The sequence below is a fragment of the Hibiscus syriacus genome, unplaced genomic scaffold (assembly GCF_006381635.1).
Source record: "Hibiscus syriacus cultivar Baekdansim isolate YM2019G1 unplaced genomic scaffold, ASM638163v2 tig00008386_pilon, whole genome shotgun sequence".
NCBI classification, from domain to species: domain Eukaryota; kingdom Viridiplantae; phylum Streptophyta; class Magnoliopsida; order Malvales; family Malvaceae; genus Hibiscus; species Hibiscus syriacus.
In genome coordinates, this window is record NW_024062163.1 from 385,623 (window position 1) to 404,872 (window position 19,250).

General features: G+C 32.8%; 4 protein-coding genes across 4 annotated transcripts; 2 read left to right on the top strand and 2 right to left on the bottom strand.

Moving 5' to 3' along the window:
• Positions 1-5,269: 5,269 nt before the first annotated feature.
• LOC120202286 (auxin-responsive protein SAUR21-like) lies at positions 5,270-5,921 on the top strand. Its single transcript, XM_039202728.1, has one exon. It carries the CDS (start codon positions 5,461-5,463, stop codon positions 5,746-5,748), a length of 288 nt encoding a protein of 95 aa, XP_039058659.1. The 5' UTR covers positions 5,270-5,460; the 3' UTR covers positions 5,749-5,921.
• Positions 5,922-6,652: 731 nt separating this feature from the next.
• On the bottom strand, positions 6,653-7,173 carry LOC120202287 (auxin-induced protein X15-like). The gene has a single exon (XM_039202729.1). It carries the CDS (start codon positions 7,105-7,107, stop codon positions 6,820-6,822), a length of 288 nt encoding a protein of 95 aa, XP_039058660.1. The 5' UTR covers positions 7,108-7,173; the 3' UTR covers positions 6,653-6,819.
• Positions 7,174-8,008: 835 nt separating this feature from the next.
• LOC120202284 (17.3 kDa class I heat shock protein-like) lies at positions 8,009-8,737 on the bottom strand. Its single transcript, XM_039202725.1, has one exon. The coding sequence runs from the start codon at positions 8,593-8,595 to the stop codon at positions 8,122-8,124; it is 474 nt and encodes a 157-aa protein (XP_039058656.1). The 5' UTR covers positions 8,596-8,737; the 3' UTR covers positions 8,009-8,121.
• A 3,857-nt stretch (positions 8,738-12,594) lies between these two features.
• LOC120202285 (auxin-responsive protein SAUR50-like) lies at positions 12,595-13,241 on the top strand. The gene has a single exon (XM_039202726.1). It carries the CDS (start codon positions 12,649-12,651, stop codon positions 12,961-12,963), a length of 315 nt encoding a protein of 104 aa, XP_039058657.1. The 5' UTR covers positions 12,595-12,648; the 3' UTR covers positions 12,964-13,241.
• The last annotated feature ends 6,009 nt before the right edge of the window (positions 13,242-19,250 follow it).

Below are 19,250 nucleotides of genomic sequence, written 5' to 3' on the forward strand. Positions count from 1 at the left end.
ATCGTAAAGCTATTTCTCAGGTTCGTTTACACTTATCAAATCAAATTTTACAGGATGTGTTGAAAGAAAAAACAACTGCATCTTTGTGGGAGAAATTGGAGCAACTTTGCATGCAGAAATCATTAACCAACAAGTTGAACCTAAAGCAACGTTTTTATTCGCTCAAGTTGATGGAAGGTTCGTCTCTTGAAGAGTACCTGACTGCATTCAAGGAAATTGTCTTTGATCTAGAGACTTTAGAAGTGAAGTATGATCAAGAAGTCTTAGGATTGATCCTCCTATGTTCGTTGCCTCCTTCCTACTCGTCTTTCAGAGATACAATTTTTGTACAGTCACAAAACACTCACTCTTGAAGAATTTACGATGGCATGCACTCATTTGACAAGATGAAATATCTTGTATCTGGTTCCGAGCCCTAAGCAGATGGTCCTGTGATGCATGAATTGACTAGCTCAAACAGTGGGAGAAAAAGCAAGCGTTCTTCTGATAATATTGGAAGGGTAGATCAAAATCTTCCAACCAAGATAAAACTTGTCACTATTGTAAAAAGGAAGGTCATGTTAAATCGGAGTGTTACAAGTTGCAAAATAAAATCAAAAGAGAAGCTGAAGAGCATAACTCTAGGAAATCTGGTGAGGTAGGTATAGTATAAGAGTACAATGACGAAGAACTCCTAGTTGCGACTGACTACAACTTTATAACAAGTGATGAGTGAATACTTGACTATGGTAGTAGTTTTCATATGAATCCTAATCGTGACTGGTTTGCGACGTATGAAGTTGTTTCTACAGGTATTGACACAATCAAGATTAAGATGTTCGATGAGATTGTTCAAACACTTGGTAATGTGAGACATATACCAGATTTGAGAGATTATCCAGTATCTCCAAATAATATCTGAAACCTCTAGTGTGTTCCCTTATCACCATGATGTTTTCTTTGATTTATATTATGATCTCTATTTTGATTTCTGATCTCTGTTATGATTTCTGATATCTGTTCTGATTTATGATATCTCTGATTATTGAATGAAAATGTTTTATTTGGGATACTCTGAGATCTGGTATGAAGACTCTGACAGGTTCAGCCGCTGCAGTTAATTCCTTTTATAGGTTCTGCACCGACTGGTAATTCCTTATGGACCTAAGGCGACTCTTGGGTGGGCTTCTTGGCCTAATGGGCCTAGTGGTAAGATCTTATGGACCCTAAGGCACTCCCTTAGGGTGGCTCCTCTGCTATGTGCATTGGGTAAGTCCTTATGGGCTTGAGGGCACTCTCCTTAGGTGGGCACCTATGCTTCGGCTAGGGTAAAACCTTATGGACCCAAGGTGCTCCCTTAGGTTGACACCTACGCTCTTTTGGGGCCTAGGGTAAGTCCTTATGGATGCAGTTCTGGGAACTGCATATTAGCGTTCAGTTGGAGGGACTACTATGGTTTTTTGAAAAATACGTTTTAAATTGTTACTGTTTTAAAAAGGATCTTGACATTTTCAATGGTTTTATGGGAACACACTAGACAACCTATTCTGATCTCCTAAACCCAGACATCCGAAATATTTCCATCCGAACTGAAAGCTTACTGTCTGTTACTACCTGAGATATCAGTGAGACCTCAGCTCAGCCTAAAAATCTGTAGATGTTTGAACCAATAAGGAAATATATGCTTATCTGTTATCTGCACGTTCTTCAACATCATCTGGTAGTTCTGTATTACTGAGTTTTCCAAAGCTCACTTTGTTACTCACCATTACAGGTTAAAAGAATCGTACCAGTGTAGCTTTCGACATCAGTAAGGGAGTTTCTCTGGCGTTATTTGCAGAATATGATACATGTGATTAGGAGGGGGCATGTAGGTTGTATTTTGTTTTTATATCTGAGTCTGGAAATCTATTTTAGAACATTGGTAAAATTTTACTTTAGTATTTATGAATGATTTTATGATTTTACATATTTTAATAAAAACATTATTTTTCCGCTATTTTTACGGTGGGTTTCTCTGGTGGCCCTAATGTGACACCTTAGATCGGATCGGGTCACCCGCATCGATTTGAGGGGGTTACATTTAGTGGTATCAAATTTTGTTAAGTACTCTAAATTCAAAAGGGTACAAATTCTCTAGTGAATGTGGAGCTATGAAAATTTGCAAGGACTCTCTTATTGTGTTGAAAGGGCAGAGAAAGACTACTAAGTTTTATGTTCTACAGGGTTCAACAAGTTTAGATAATGCAATTGGTGTTTCATCCACCGTGTCGAATATCGCTATTGAACAAAATAACCGTGGGCAGAACGATTATGTGAAGCAGAAAAGAGTTCAATTTCGTGAACATAATGAATTTGAAGATAGAACTATCATTGATGATTGGGATCGTGTTGTGCATGATATTGCTCGTGGTTAAATATTTGTGAGCAAAGTTGACACTTATGATAACTATGTCGATGTGAAGACTAAATCCAAGCCTAGAAAAAGCTTGGACTTGATCGATATCCATTACTAAAGATTATCCCTTTAAGGGGTGTTGTGAAAGAGGGGGAGAACTTGTTCGTTGAAGTGAAGAATTTTTTTTTGTTGAGTTTAGGTGTCACATCGAATTTGAATGTTCTGTCTTGAAACCTTTGCACTTTCAGAATTTGTATCAAGGTAGATATTTGTTAGAGTTTGACTCGAATTCAAAGTGACAAAATTAATTAATATATAAATATTGGGAAAATAAAAAATTCAGTTTGGTTAAAAGTAGAAAACTTTATTAAAGTATATTTCTATTTTATTTAGTTTTTCTTTGTAATCAAATATCTATCCCTATAAATAGATACTAAGGGTCGAATCAAGTTTTTCTTTCACCAAAATTCTCTTGTATTTTCTTCTTTCATATTAGTGAAATTCTTCTCATCTGTCAGTGATTTTTCCCTTTTGAGTTTTCCACGTAAATCCTGGTGTTCTTTGTTTTTCCTTTTCGATCGTGTTTATTTGTTTGCCGATAATCATCGTCCCGATATTATAACAATTATTGCAAAAGTTATATTAGCATTTAGCATATCCGTGGAATCTTACCAATATAGCTAGCGGAAGACATCCATGTGATTCATGATACATGTCGACCTTAAAAGTGAGACCCTATCTTGAACACTTAAATCACTGTCATTTACCGGTTAAAGAAACTTTAGAATATCAATACAACAATGCCAAGTATTGCTATACAGAAAATCTTTTTTACCTGTTATCCAAAGCTTTATACATACATCTCAAGATCCCCCATTAACTTCTAAACAGATGAAAATCAATTAAGTCAAGACTTACTACACTTACAGATATGATACAAACTCTGATATTTGTTTCGTGTGTACAGAATAATAGAATTCCATCATCTTTCGTTTTCTCTCGTCTCCTCATCCATGGTTTGTTGTGTCCAAGAAATCTTTTGGTTAGCTAGGAAACTATGAATATGCCATGTATCGAGACACTTCAGCACCAAATAGGGGTTTGCACGTTAGAATTACTTGATGGTTGACTTGTGCTTTGATTTCAGTTACCGATACTCATGGTGGTTCAAGAGCTAACTTTCACAGGATCAACTAATTGGCGTAACATCATCACAAGAATGTTTTAGTGTTTGTTTTCAACCTATCATCCCTTAAAATCCAAATTTCACCCACCAAAGTTTCCTCAGATCATCTAACTTGCATCATCTTGTGTTCAACAGATTCGTACAGAACAAACTGTACAAGCAGGTCTCAGCTTTGAATACCGACTCATAGTCGCTAGTGGATACGATTATTTTAACCCATGATATTCACCCATATAATCTGCCAAGTCATTATCATCTGGCAATGGATGAATGGTAAATAGTATCTAAAATGGGCCATTAATGTTGGTTACATTGAATGGTGAGCTATACAACAGGATAGACTAATGTACATACTTGTCAAAAGATGTTATTATTGTTGGGACACAAGGCCATATGATTCCTCACAATATAACTCTAGAGCACTCTCTCTTCAGTCCTCACCACTCAATTTGCCTGAGGTTGCTTACCAATGACCATAAATCATATGCTTCTCTATAAATACAAATTCTAATGGATAGCCAGCCACCTCTGCCAATTGCCTAAGCCATTCCTAGCCAGTCCAGTACTTGTAAGAAAAACAATCACAATTCAAAACAGTCATGGGTTTCCACTTGCTGAGAATTGCTAATGCAAAGAGGAGCCTAAAACGGACACTTTCATCTTCCGACACAACAATGTTGCCTAAGGCCACTTTGCTGTTTCTGTTGGAGAAGCTGAAAAGAAGAAGCATCTTTCATTTCTGAATTTGCTGAGTCAAGCCGAAGAAGAGTTTGGTTTCGATCACCCTATGGGTGCTTTGACAATCCCTTGTAGCAAAGAAACTTTCGTCCATCTCACTTGCAGTCTGCAAAACTCATGAGAAGAAATGACGTGAAAATTGGCTAACCAAATATAGATTGACTGATCTTTAGCTCAACTGACACTTCTCAAATTTATTGTTTAGGAAGCAAGTGTGTAAGGTGGATTGTTTTCTGCATCCCATGCCCTTGCCAACTCTATTAATTTTTGTAACTAATATATAAATGCCAAATTCTTTTCATGAATTTTGATGTATGGATTATCTCAGCCAAAATATATTTTTCCAAGTTCTGAAGCATTTTATTGCACTCCTGGCTAAAAAGGATTCCTTCTATTAACAAGATCTATTTTGCATGGGAATTCAATTAAAAGAAAAGTTTGTTTTGTCTAAATCTATGGATCTTTGTAGTCTATATTTTTCAACTATGGAGGATTAGCCTAATATTATTCATTACAAGATTGGTTAGGTTAGTGCTTAAAATATTGAGGCTTTCCTCACTTGTGGAAGCACAAATTAAACAATGTCACGAGGATTGGCAACTTGTTTCATTCTCTGTTCAACACAGTCATAGAACAAACAAGCAAGCAGCTCTGATTTATGAATCTTTGATTTTAATTACCAGCAAACATGGTAGGGCATTCCATAACGACTCATTTTGCTGGTCACCACTCAACTACAAGGCTTTTGATCTGCTAAGTCAACGTCATTAAGTTGCTAAAGGCAAATAAACATCATAAATTTATAACATGTCCAAGAGCCAAACATTGGCATGTGTTCCTTCGTTGTAGTAGCTCATAGGACAAGCCCTTGTGAAGAGTACCTGAAGTTTGTCCTACAGGCTTGAACTTATCAAAATGTTAATTATTGTTATTTTTTGTGATGCAAGACCATGTGATTCTTCCCAATTTATGTCTCCAAAGCAATCTGTCTTCACCACTCAATTAGCCTGAGTGAGACAGCTGACCGTATACAGCATTTGCTCTTTATAAATACAGATTCTAATGGATAGCTCCACCCTGTGCCAAACCTTTCCTATCTATTTTTCTAAGTTCCAATTCCACATTCTCATTTACTCATCTTAACAATCTTACAAAAACTATGGGTTTCCGCCTGCCAAGAATTGTTAATGCTAAGCCGAGTCTGAAATGGACTCTTTCATCTTCAGAGACGACAGTGGTGCCCAAAGGCCACTTTGCTCTTTATGTTGGAGAAGTTGAAAAGAAGAGATTCGTTGTCCCGATTTCAGTACTGAAGCATCCTTCATTTCAGAATTTGTTGAGTCGAGCCGAAGAAGAGTTTGGTTTCGGTCACCCTATGGGTGCTTTGACAATCCCTTGTGGAGAAGAAGCCTTCGTAGATCTCATTTGTAACTTGCAAAGCTCATGAGAAGAACTGATGTGAAAATTGGCCAACCAAGCAGAGATCGACTGATAATTAGCTCTACTGACACCTCCTAAATTTTTATTGTTTAGGAAGCGTGTAAGGTGGATGTTTTCTGCAATCCCCTGCCCTTGACAACCTTATTAATATTTGTAACCAAAGTATAAATGCGAAATTTATTTCAGAGAAACCTTTTTTTCTCATGAATTTTGCTTCTGATGTCATATATGGATAATTTCAGCCAAACTCTATTTTCTAAGTTCTGAAGCTTTTTATTTCAAATTCTACCGTCATCTATCACTTAACATACAATATATTAGTCCTGGTTAAATCGGGATCCTTCATTAACAGGGTCTATTTGCATGGAAATTTAACTTATTTCCTTACAAAAATAGTTTTCCAATATCTCAGTCCGATTAGAAACATCTCATTTTAGGAATATTGTTGTTGCTACCTATTTCTTTGCTGTCATAGACTTATACTCTGATGGCATGTTATTAGGCTAGACAGGAACATTCTATATGAGAAAGTACTTTAGACTATGGTTCCAATGAACTCGCCTATATAACATGGACTCGTTTGTAACTTTTCTTAGATTCCTATATACATTCTTCCATCACCACAGCAAAGCATTCTCACATCCTCTTCCCTAAAAGAAAATCTTATCATTCATTTTCTATTGTTTTCTCTGATCAAACTTTATGCTCCAAATTATTAACAGCAATGGCTATCCGTGTGCCTAGAATCATGCAATCTAAGCAGATTCTTCATACTTCTAAGGGTTAGTACTCATTACTCGTTGATGAATAAGTAATCCATGAATGTCCAACATTTGGGTTTTAATTTTCTTTTGCTTCCAAATTAGATTTAACATAAAAATAGTCGGAGCAAAAATACAATGACAGGAATATGTTTGGTAAAGAGATCTGTTGCTTTTCATTTAAAGAATGATTACAAAAAATAATTGTACTTCGCAAGTGCAAGGGGTTGCATAAAACAATCCACCAATTACACTCCCTTCCTGTGTAAAACAAAATGGTTTGTTTCTGCTTGGTTAGCTGTTACCAAATCTAACTTTCATGAGCTTTTGAAACAGCAAAAGAGATCAAGGAAGGCTTCTTCACTGCAGGGGATGGTTAGAACACCCATTGGATGATTAAATCCATACTCTTCTTCAGCTTCACTTAGCAACTTTTGGAAGGAAGAATGATTCAGAAATGAAATCGGGGCAACGAATCTCTTCTTTTCATCAGCCTCTCCGACATAAACAACAAAGTGGCCTTTGGGAACCGTTTTCGTCTCCCGAAAGGAAAGACTCTGTTTCAGACTCTTGGAGTTAACAATTCTCGGCAAGCGAAAACCCATGACTTTGTGATGAATGTGGATTCTTTTCACTTATGGTGGGTAGAAGAAATGTATGTAGCTTGGTTGGGAAGGCTTTGGCAGTGAGGGATTGTCCTTAGAATGTGTACTTATAAAGAGGGTTAGAAAATGGTTTATTGGTCAAGAAATCTGAGGCTGAATGTGTGGTCCAGAAGAAATTTCAATGCAGAAATCTTTAGAAGATATATGGTTTGGGGAATCACATGGTCTTGCTTCCCAACTGACCGTAACGTTTTGACAAGTTTGCTAACTAAGTTCAGTCTGTTGCAAATCTACCATAGCTGAACATTCAATGGAACCAATTTGAAATACTATTAATCAGATGATAATAACATTAGCTCAGCAGATCATATGGATGAAATGCCAATTAATAGTCGAGTGGTGACCAGCAAAACCTGTGGGTATGCAAAGCCCTACATGTTTCCTGATAATTAGAATAGAAGAGTTAAATAGATCAGAAACAAACTAATTGACAATCCATGTGACATTGTTTAATTCGTGCTCTCAACAATTGAGGAAAGCCTTTTAAGCAGTTGGTTGAACAGAAGCACCAACCACTCTTGTAATGTAGACTACAGAGATCCATATGAATTAGGTTAATCCAAAAACCCATACATTAAACCGAGGATAATTTATTTTCGAAATTCCACGCATTTATTTATTAAATTTGTATGGAAATAAGGTGAATTTCCATGCAAATAGGCATTCTTAATGCATGGAACAGTTTTCAACCAGGACTGAGAGAATTTTAATTTTAGTTTTTCTCTTACCATGTAAAGGTAAAATTAATAATTATAATATAAATATAAATATTTATAATTTATAAAACTTGAAAACTATTGGACTCCGTCTAATAGATTAAGTAATCAATAATGGCAGAATGTGAAATAAAATGCTTGGGGAATATATTTTGACTGAAATTATACACATACATCATAAACAAAATTCATGAAAAGAAAGAGTCCTTTGTTATAGTAGCCTCAGGACAGAGAGTACTTAACCAGAAATTTCAATGGTTTTGACGTCAGGCTTCTTCACTTCCACCTTGGGAACAGTAACCGTAAGAACCCCATTTTCCATGGAAGCTTTAACTTGATCCATTTTCACGTTCTCAGGCAGCCTGAATCTCCTCTTGAATTTCCCACTGCTACGTTCGACCCGGTGCCAAGTATCAGTCTTGTCTTCCTTCTCAACATTCCTCTCTCCGCTGATTTGAAGTACACCGTCTTCTTCAATCTCCACTTTCACTTGTTCTTTCTTAAGCCCAGGGAGATCAGCCTTGAAGACGTGAGCTTCTGGAGTCTCCTTCCAATCGATTCGGGCGTTGACGAATGCAGAGGCATCGGAGGTTTGGCTGCTGGTGAGTGAAGAATGTGAAGGAAATTCCTTGATTGGATCCCAAACATCAAACGAGAATGGATCGAAGATGCTGCTCCTTCGGTTGCCGAACAAACTCGGAATCATCGCCATTTCTCTTAAAAGCACGAAACAAAGACAACTTGAACACGAAAGATTATAGCTAATAGTGAATATTTGGTGATGCTTTCTTGATGCTAATCAGTGGAAGAGTTGGGTATTTATAAGAAGCTTAAGAGGAATCTGGTATTTTCTGGTACTTGTGTCAGTACAGGAAAGATCGAGAATTAACTAGAATCATCTGGGCTTCTTTATATTGGACCTTTCATATTTTTAGTTCAACTTATTGGGACGTCTTTAGGAAACATGCACAAGCCCACTAATTATTATTTAAAAAAAATAAAAATTTTAGTTACACAAGGTATTCAAAATACTGTAGTCTATATAGGGGGTGTAAATACTCGTTTATGTTCATTTATTAAGTTAAACAAATTAGTATGAATAAAATATTTATTTTCATTTAATAAACGAAAAACATGAACATATGCACGTTTGGATCGTTTATGTTCATGAACAAATTCGTTTATTGGCTTGCATATGAGTTCGTTTTTTGAATCGTTTATAACCAAAGACGGAGCCAGGATTCCAATTTGAGGGGACAAAGTATAATTATTCATAAAAAATGAGGGGTAAAATATAATTAACTATAGAAAATGATTGGGTAAAATCAAAATAAACTAAAATTTGGGTCTCTAATTTATTATTTTCCCATATATTTTTTAATAAAAAAATGGTGGGCAGTGACCCTGAGACAAAGGGTGGCTCCGTCCCTATTTATAAGCTCGTTTATTAGGTTATCTTTTTACTTTTGTTATTTATATTTTAAATATTGAAGGTAGAAACTAAATTACCATAGGGTGAGTTTTTAAAGTTTAAAATATGAAGCCTAGAGAAATCAAGAACTAGTTGTGTAATTTCACAATTTGTTTTGGCTTGCAAATAGAAGGATAAAAAATAAAGTGTTGGTTGACTAATACTTTGTTTATATATATATATATATATAATAAAGTAGGAATGTCGAAGATACGGCTACGGAAATGCATTACCGAAAATGTTAATATTTTTTAATATTTTTAGTAAAGTGTTATCTAAAATATTATTTTTTTCTACCGAAAATATTAATATTGGGAGCTAACTAAAATGTTTAACATTTCTGATAAAACGCTACCTAAAATATTATTTTTTCTACTGGAAATGTTAATATTGGACGCTACCTAAAATGTTTTTGTTCTACCGGAAATTAGATAGCGAAATTAACATTTCCGGTAAAAAATAATATTTTAAGTAGCGCTTTACTTAAATGTTAAAAAAATATTAACATTTCCAGTAGGGTCTATCCTTAACCGTATATGTAGGTTATCGTACAGCATAACTACCCAAGAAAGTAAGAGAACCAAAGCTAAAACATTGACGAGCCATCATTCGAACTTCTAAGCTAAAACATTGACGAGCCATCATTCAAACTTCTACCGTAGACAACTGCGTCTAAAGCTTCTTTATTATCCGTTTCAACAACATTAAACCTACGTTAAATGATTATGTTTACGAATGATACATGTTCATAAACATTAATCGAATAAATTCACAATCGCTAAACGAAAAAATACAAACACTTTCAAAAATAAATAAACGAGTTTAAGATTTAAGGTTTAGGGTGCACGAACACGATATTGAAAATTTAAATGAACATTATATGATCATGTTTATGAAAGTTAAACTAATATGTTCACGGACATTAAATTAACATGTTTTAGAATGCGAGACGAACAAACACTAACACCTTAAAAAATGAATAAATGAGTTTGAGATTTAGGGTTTAGAGAAAACAAACACCATGCTAAAAATTTGAACGAATACAAACCGAATATGAAACCGTTCAATTGGGTGGTGTTACAATTCCTTGCAGAGAAGAGGTCTTCTTTGATCTCACTTCAAGCCAGTGGCGGAGCCACGGCTTGGTCAGGGTAAAATCTGAATTTTGTTCGATTAGTTACTTATTTTACTGATGGTGTCCACGCTGAAATTTTTGTGTCCACCCTGAAATATGAGTTTTCTTCTATTAGTTACTTATTTTACGGGTGGTGTCCATATTGAAATTTTATTTGTACCGTCCCATTTAAAAATTTTATGTCGTTAACATATTTGTCCCACCCTAAAAAAATATTTCTGGATCCGCAACTACTTCAATCTTCCAGTGGTTGCCTAGTGCTAAAACAATTTAATCAGATGATACAATCTTTGACCAGTGATGTATGTTTTGGCAGAAAGAGATGAAATGTATACTCTTCTGAGAAATTTTATAAAAACAAACGCCAGCGGTTCTATTCTCGAATTTCCTCTTGTTAAATCCATTGTTCAGTTCATATTACTCATTTACAAAACCAGAAAAACAGACAAGGTTCTATTCTGAAATCATCTGTGTAAGTATAGAGTATGGATCCATAAGAAAGCAGGAGGCACAAATGTCTGTGGGTTTCGATTTGGCTAAATTTTTTTTCTACATTTGGTTGGGCATCAATCCTTTCATTTGGCACTACATAGGATGAGTTTCATAATATCTATAGAATGTGAATCATTAAGAATGTTTACTTTTTCAGCATCCACAGTCATAGTTTGTTTTCTTCTTCGAACTCGTCCACCGACATCTTTTCGAAATGGATTGTTTCATTACTACTCAGAAATGTGAAGGAATTCGAATATTTCTACATCTTCATTATATTCGTAGGTACAAGCTCGTATTGCTAAGCCCGGACGACATATTAGCGTGATTGACGGGGCAGAATCAACAGTTCAAATCTTGCACCGACCGGTGAATCTTTAGTAGTCGTGTAATTTTTGACACTTTCAGAACAAATTGGTTTTGCAGCAAAGGCACGTGATGGAATAGTAATCTAACTGTGAGTGTGACATGCACTTTCTAGTCTTTTGAAAAAACACCAGTTTTTACCGAGTTAAATGCTCCTGGAAGCTCTTTATATTTATGATACAATCGCAGGCTACCTGTTCAGGTTTCTGATTTATTGGGATCAAATAATGGCCAACGAGTGTTTATTGTTCTGCTGCATGCAGATCATAAATGAAACATTTCGAAGTGGCCGGTAAAGGGACGAAACGCGACTTAAGGGACTGGTAAAAGATTCCTGGAGAGCTTGAGGGGGCAAGAGTAACATGGCCTTCATGTGATGAACAAAACCCAAAGTCCTTTTCACCCATAAAAGAGACCTACCTTGGCTCAACCAAAGCACCGTATTTCGAGAGATCGACAGTGGGCCTTTCTCGTCTCCTGCTTGTTTCTTCAACCATTGTCTCTCCCACCCAATCTCATTCACAGAACATGGGAGTGTCTTTCATAGATTGTGACCTATGGGGTAACTTGTTTGCTGTAGGCTTTTGTTCCTTGTTGTTACTGTAAATCCACCAGTGATCTCTCAGACAACAATGTCATTAGTACTACAAAAAAATGGAACTTCAAGTTGCGTATTAGTGGAATTCCAGTTGGCATATCCATCAAAACCTTCAAATTAACCAATGTATAGGAAAGAACAAAAAGCAAAAAAAAAAGAAGGGACATTGCCGTATCAGACATATCTAGCCATTTTGAAACACTTTGTGAGCCTTAGAAAATGGAACCAAGCTAGGCTAGGAAGATATCAATGGTGAGTCACATTTGAAGTATACCAATTAATAAATGTCTCTAAAAAAACTATAAATATTTTCCCTATTTAAGTGGTGGAGATTTCATCAGGACCACATACAAAAAAGCCTCATCTGCCCCTGTGCCAAAACCAACCAAACCGCTGTATAGTACTCTCTGGTACACTAATTACCGGTCCACATGTATATCGAAATTGTGTTGTGTTTATCATGATCAAGTTGCGATCGTTATTTAAATCTACGATATCAACATTAGAGGTTAGTTAATTGGGTGAGAGGGTCCATGATGTCATACATACCCCGAATAACACCTATAGGTTGTCCCTTTCGGCTTAGCCCCCACAGTCCCACATGACTCCTCAGGCTCTCTATCCATAAATAAACAACCTTCCATTCTCTCCTATCAATCCTCCCATAACAACTCTTGCTGAAGCATTTCAACATACAACAGCAATGGCAATTCGAAAACCATCCAAACTGCCTCAAACCGCAGTTCTGAAGCAGATCCTGAAGAGATGTTCAAGCCTAGGCAAGAAACACGGGTACGACGACGACAGTCTCCCACTCGACGTAACGAAAGGTCACTTTGTTGTTTACGTAGGCAAAAACAGGAGCCGATACATCGTCCCGATCTCGTTCCTGACAATCCCCGAGTTCCAATGCTTGCTTCGACGAGCCGAAGAAGAGTTCGGGTTCGATCATGATATGGGACTCACTATCCCTTGTGAAGAAGTAGTTTTTCGCTCTCTTACATCTATGCTTAGATGAAAGGCGGGCCTGCCATTGTCTTGGAGAAAGATGGTCAAAGAGAAGCATGGCACCATATATATTTTATAGCTTGTTTCTCTTTTTTTTAACATCATTCTTCAATGTGCATCTTGATCTTGAACCCCATCAATTTGGATTTTGCGTTTAATTAATTAGTCGTTAGTGACTCTAACTTAGGCCTTGGAATTATGAACATTCTCTGGGTTGAATATTTGTAAAAAGTTATGTTTTTCCTCGCAGATTGTGGAACTGTGAGAGAAAAGTTGAATGTTAAGGGAAAGACTTATTTAATTTCACAAGCTCCATCTCTGTCTCTCTCACTGTTTATTTTCATACAAATTATGAAATTAAGTAAAGCTTTTTGGTAGCTTAGCTTAGGTGGAAGAAACATCCTTGAACCAAACCAAAAGTGTACATGCAAGAAAAACATAAGAATCAACCGGATATATATTTTAAATATTTTTTATTAATAATATATTTTCATCTCTTGAAATTTTATAAATTCATCTATCTAACATAAAACTATCCCTATATCATTGTTCATAGATACATATTACAGTGTATCAGAATATTTACCATCATTAGTTTATATAGTAGTATTATTTTTACAGTGTATCAGAATATTTACCATCATTAGTTTATATAGTAGTATTATTTTTACATAAAAATAATTACCCCCACCAGAAAGGTGGAAGGACATTATAAAAGTACCTGACACAGGAAAACAAAGAATTGCAGAAAAATGAGTTGAATGTGCAGTGATACCCAGTTGGCTGCATGTTTATTTTCAGCTGTTTGTCTCCTCTGCGTGCCCCCACACCCCATGTTCTACATGAATTAATTCATGGGAGCAAAGCAACCCTAATTTCCACCCGTTTCTTTCATGAATAACAAGTGCCAACGGCCAAACTTCTCTGCAATTTATGATTAGAGGGTGGTTCAACGATCAAATTAATGATTAAACATGTCTCGTAACCACAGCAGTTATCACTTTCAGACATGCATATTGTATATATCCACAGAGAGCGTGAATGACAATTTTAAAAGTTGAATCTATGGATTTTTGTTGGATTTGAGTGAATTTTATAGAAAATTAACTTTGGTAGAAGAAATGTGAATTTTTGGTATCGATTTTGTTATTAGTGACGGATTCATAAATAAATTTTAGGGTGGACATACATATATTTATAACATAACATTTTTATGTGTTGTAGAAATAAATAAAATTTCAGTATAGACACAATAATAAAAATATATAACTATTAGGAGAAAAATCAGATCCTACTGCCCATCTTCCCAGTGTCACACAAATGTATCTCCGCCGCTGCTTTCTGAACTAATAACAATTAATCGATAATAATGATTGAAAGAATTAAAAATATTATGTAAAAAAGAAGAAGAAGAAGAAGAAGATAACTATATCATTATGTTGTTTGACTCCATTCTTACGTCGTTAATAATCTAAGGTTCAATAATAAAAAATATGAATTCAAAATATTAATAATAAATCTAAAAAATATATAATATAACGGTTAAAACAAGACAATGCCTAAAATTAATTGACCAATAGTAAAATATGGACTCTAAAAATTATCGACTAATATATATATATATATATATATATATATATATGTGTTTATTCTTTTTAGACGTATCGAATTAAGGTACTTATGTTTGAAGGGTGCATAGTACATTAATAATTAAAAAAAATTATGAATATATATTATCTTATAATCATTATAAACTATTTAAAACTAAATAAATAAATTTATAAGCTGCAGGTACAAGTGAATTAATTCGCCCGACTCCTTTTAACACAAACAATCAAACGTAGAGGGGTTGTGTTTTCTTTGCAAGGAGAACCACCGGTTAGGGGTGCGTATGTGGGGAAGGCATGTTGGGCTCAACAAAATATTTCAATATATATTCTGAGCGAAGACCCTTCATTTATATTTTCCCTTTGGTTTCCACTTTATGTTTATATAATTTCGTCGATATTTTAATTTACATTGACTGAAATTGATTTTAAAGTTTTAAAATTTTTAAAATAGTATGTTTATACACGAACCAAACGACTTCAATAGTTAAAGGATTATTGTTATTCCTTTGGGTTTTAAATTCGAACATGAAGTCTGTAGAGATATATGAACGTACATTGTCAAATTATTGAGGATCTTTCGAATATGTATATCTTATATAAAAATTATTATAATGAAAAATAAAATATTAAAAACTAAAAATAACTATCCAATTAAACATTAAAATTATTTTAACATTGTATTAAAAATAAAAAGTTAACCCATTCAAGTTAGATTAAAAATAAATAATTTAAAAAATCTAATAAATCTAACCTACTCTAGCCAAACCAATTACACTCATGTTAAAAGATTCATTTGGTAATGATTTTTAAAAGAACTTTTAGCTAAGAAATGTTTTTATCGTAAAATCAATGTCAAACAAGTAAAAATAAAAAAAGTTACGGTAAAAATGATGGTTTTAAACTAATCTCGAAAGCTAAGATTTATAGCCTTTTCATTTTAAACTTTACCTCTGAAAGCAAATTATAATTTACTCTTACCAAAGCATATGCTCCTTAAAATATTGATAGTAAGTTATATAAAATATATTTTTATTATAATTATATTTTTATTTTTATATTTTTATTATAATTTAAATTTATATAACTCGTATATAATAATATTTTTTGAATTAATTATAGATTAAATTGATATGATTTATATATATAAGTGTAAATATAATTTGAATATTATATTTTTTTAATTTACAGCATAATATTTGTAATGAAAATTTTATCTTTTTAAACTTACTTATTAATAGCAATCTTAAATAATTAAATTTTAAACTATATATTTATATAATACTTTTAAAAATTCGTTTTACAATATTTTCTTAAAAAGACAATTTTTTAAAAAATATACCAAACTAGTCTTAAAAAGGCTAATAATACAAACGAATCTGTACTGGATGGTGGCAGGCATTCGTCTACAGAAAAATCGCTTTTCTGTCACTGCAGTTGATAAAACCGCCTGCCTCCCTTGGCCTTTGAAGACAGATAAGGTTAAATAAAAAATAGGTATTTAAATCATGTTTCAAAAAATATTTTAGTTTTTAAAGATTTTTTTTTGTTAAAAATAAAATATTTAATATTTGTTCAGTTATACTTTTAGATGTTCATCATCAGTTTTATAATTTTTAATAATAAAAATATTATTTTTAATTAAAAATGACAAAAATTAATTTATTTACAAAACCCATTTTTTACTAAAATTATAAAAAAAACCCAAAAACTAAAATCTATTATTTAAACCATTTACCAACCGTTGACAGTTATCTCCGGCCACCATCGTCATCGACGAACGGTCACCCACCCATTGATCAATCGACGTCTTTACCGTGACAAAAAAATCCCTAAATTTAAAACCTCAAATTCCAAAGCTCTGATTCTTAATTTTAACTTTCTAACCAAACAGTCGTCGACCATCTCTGATCATCATCATCATTGATGAGCGGTTAGGGTTTGATCGGAATTGCACGGTGATTAGAACGGTGGCAGCGATGTGGCTTGTAGATGTCGAAATTGAAGAAAAATGAAAGCGGTGGCTTAACAATCGACGAAACTTTGAATGTCTCTCTACGATAAACGGTGACACGTTATGACGAAAGATCAATGGAGTTTTGATCAGGGGTTGAAGGGGGCAAGGGAAAGGTAAAGGTAAAGGTAAAGGAGAAGTGGGAGAGGGAGCACGTGGGGTTACATTTTGTTTTTTTTTAATATTTTTTTTATTTTTTTAAAAAATTTTAAAATTATCATAACATAACATGTGTCACTTAAAGGATATTTTAACGACGATTAACGTTTGAACACTTAAAAATATAATGTTTGAAATATTATATATTTATTTTTAAAGAAAACATTTTTAGGCACTAAAATATTTTAGTATTTATTTTTGTAAGTCAAAAGCTAAAGTACGTCTGCCACATTTTAGTGGGCTGTTATGTATCTTCTTCTCCTCTATGGTTGATATTAGCATTATTTCCAACGCAAATGGGAGGCACGTGATTTTTACCCCACCAAGTGTGGGCATTATAGAAATCTTAACGTCGATGTGTGTAGTGTTAGGATGAGAATACAGCGCATATTATAAATTTATAAATAATTATTAAATTATGAAAAAATAATCTTTTTGTTTATTCAACTTTTAAAAAATTATAAAATGAGTATTAAATATTAGATTTCATTAAAAAAATATTGATATTTGACTATGATTAAAGACTAATGTAGTATATTAAATTAATAAAAAAAATATCATTTGCTTCATCAATTATGACTAAAATTTTGTTTTTGATATTTTTCAATAATTTTAAGTAATAATTCTATAAAAATTAGAAAAATACTTTTTTAAATATATGGACTTTCAAAATTAATTTTTGAAATTATAAATATATTTTTAAAAATTACATTTAAAACTATTAAAAATGTTAAAGAATTGAATCGCATTGTTTAATAAAAAATGATTTCATTTTTATAAATGAAATTATTGGATTTCAAAAATTATAAATTATAGATTTTCAAATATAATCATAATTAAATAAAAAATTATTTATAAAAAATTTGTGAATTAATAAATTTATATTTTTTTAAAAATAATTATAATTTTACGAATTAAAAGATTAATTATAAATTTATTATTTTAAAAAATACTTTGATAATTTAAAAATGAATCGTGAATTTATATATATATAATTGATTTTTTAGAATTATTATTTCAAAATATTAAAAAATATCAAAAATGAAATTTATTTATGATTGAGGATTGAATGAGATAATTTTTTTTAATTTAATATGTTAAGTTATCTTTTTAATGATAATTAAAGATGTGATGTTCATTTTGTAATATAATTGAAGGATTGATTGAATGAAATATTATAACTTTTAAAAGTTTAATGTTCAAAAGAAGTATTTTAGTATAGTTTAATGACCATTTAAAAATTTTACTTTCACAATCAGTGATACATTTCAATACATGACATATATTGTAAAATTTTCCGTATACTATATATGTCTTCGTGGACTCTAACGTGTCGTAGATCTCATGCATGCATTTTAGGATAAGCCCCTGCTTTATTAAATGACGTGTAACATCTTAATTTTATTCATGAAGAAGGCCCGGGACGAGCCGCCTTAAACATTTAAATTATAAAATTTTAAAAATATAAAATTAAATCATTAATAAAAAATTAAATTCATATAATTTTTTTAAAATTTATATTTACCTGAAAATTTTATTTTTATTTATTTCATATTTAAATAATTATTAACCCATATATATTCATCCTTAAAAAAATATTTTTAAACTCGTAGTTTCTCCAAGTAAAAGGTATTTGATACTTTGATTAAATAAAAGTTCAACACTACCCCATGAAACTTAGCTGGCTATTGACCCGAAATCCTAATCACCAAATATCACCAATCAAATCACTGCAAATTTTAAGTGATTAGACAGATTCAGCTCCATCACAACTAACACAGACAGCTAAGCGCCGCCAATTGGCTCAAGCAGTGTCCCTTGGACGGCTGGACCACCTCCAGGTCCCCCACCATGCTTTTAGCTGCCTCCAATTAGGGATGGATCTATTAAGTATATGGATGGACTGTGGGCCCTCATCCCGATAAAAACATGGGTAAAATTGTAATTTTTAATTCATTTTAGTATCTAAATTTTTAATTTTTTTTTGAAATCATAACTAAAGTTTAGTTTTTTTTTATTTTAGTATCATACCATTAAAAACTTTAGTTTTTGTACTGAATTGATATTTTAGATATGGTTTTAAAAAAAATTGAAAGTTTAGGTATTAAAATAAATTAAAATTAATAATTTCGGTAATAATGCATAATTTACCCAATAATTTATATTTAATTTATATATACTTTTTAAACAATTGTGAAATTGTCTCTTCTAACTTTTTAAAAATATATATATTTGCCTCTTCTAACTCCTTTTAAGCTTCAATCTCGTCCTTAATTCCTCTAGCAACCTTATAGTAAAGATTCAAGCTTGACAGCTCATGTTTTACCAGATAAAGTGGGAGTTTGTCATCCAAGCCTTGGAGGAGGGTGATAGTTACCGAAAGGAGTTTCATTTCGGGATTCTAATATCAAGAAAGTGTATTTTTAATTATTTTGTGGTGTTAAGGCTTCCATAAGCATGATGATTTGTTAAGATTTAAATATTTGAACATTTTGGGGTTTATACTTGATTCATGAG

Coding starts and splice junctions, on each gene's coding strand:
- LOC120202286 (XM_039202728.1), top strand. CDS start 5,461: ATGGGTTTCCGCCTGCCAAGAATTGTTAATGCTAAGCCGAGTCTGAAA.
- LOC120202287 (XM_039202729.1), bottom strand. CDS start 7,107: ATGGGTTTTCGCTTGCCGAGAATTGTTAACTCCAAGAGTCTGAAACAG.
- LOC120202284 (XM_039202725.1), bottom strand. CDS start 8,595: ATGGCGATGATTCCGAGTTTGTTCGGCAACCGAAGGAGCAGCATCTTC.
- LOC120202285 (XM_039202726.1), top strand. CDS start 12,649: ATGGCAATTCGAAAACCATCCAAACTGCCTCAAACCGCAGTTCTGAAG.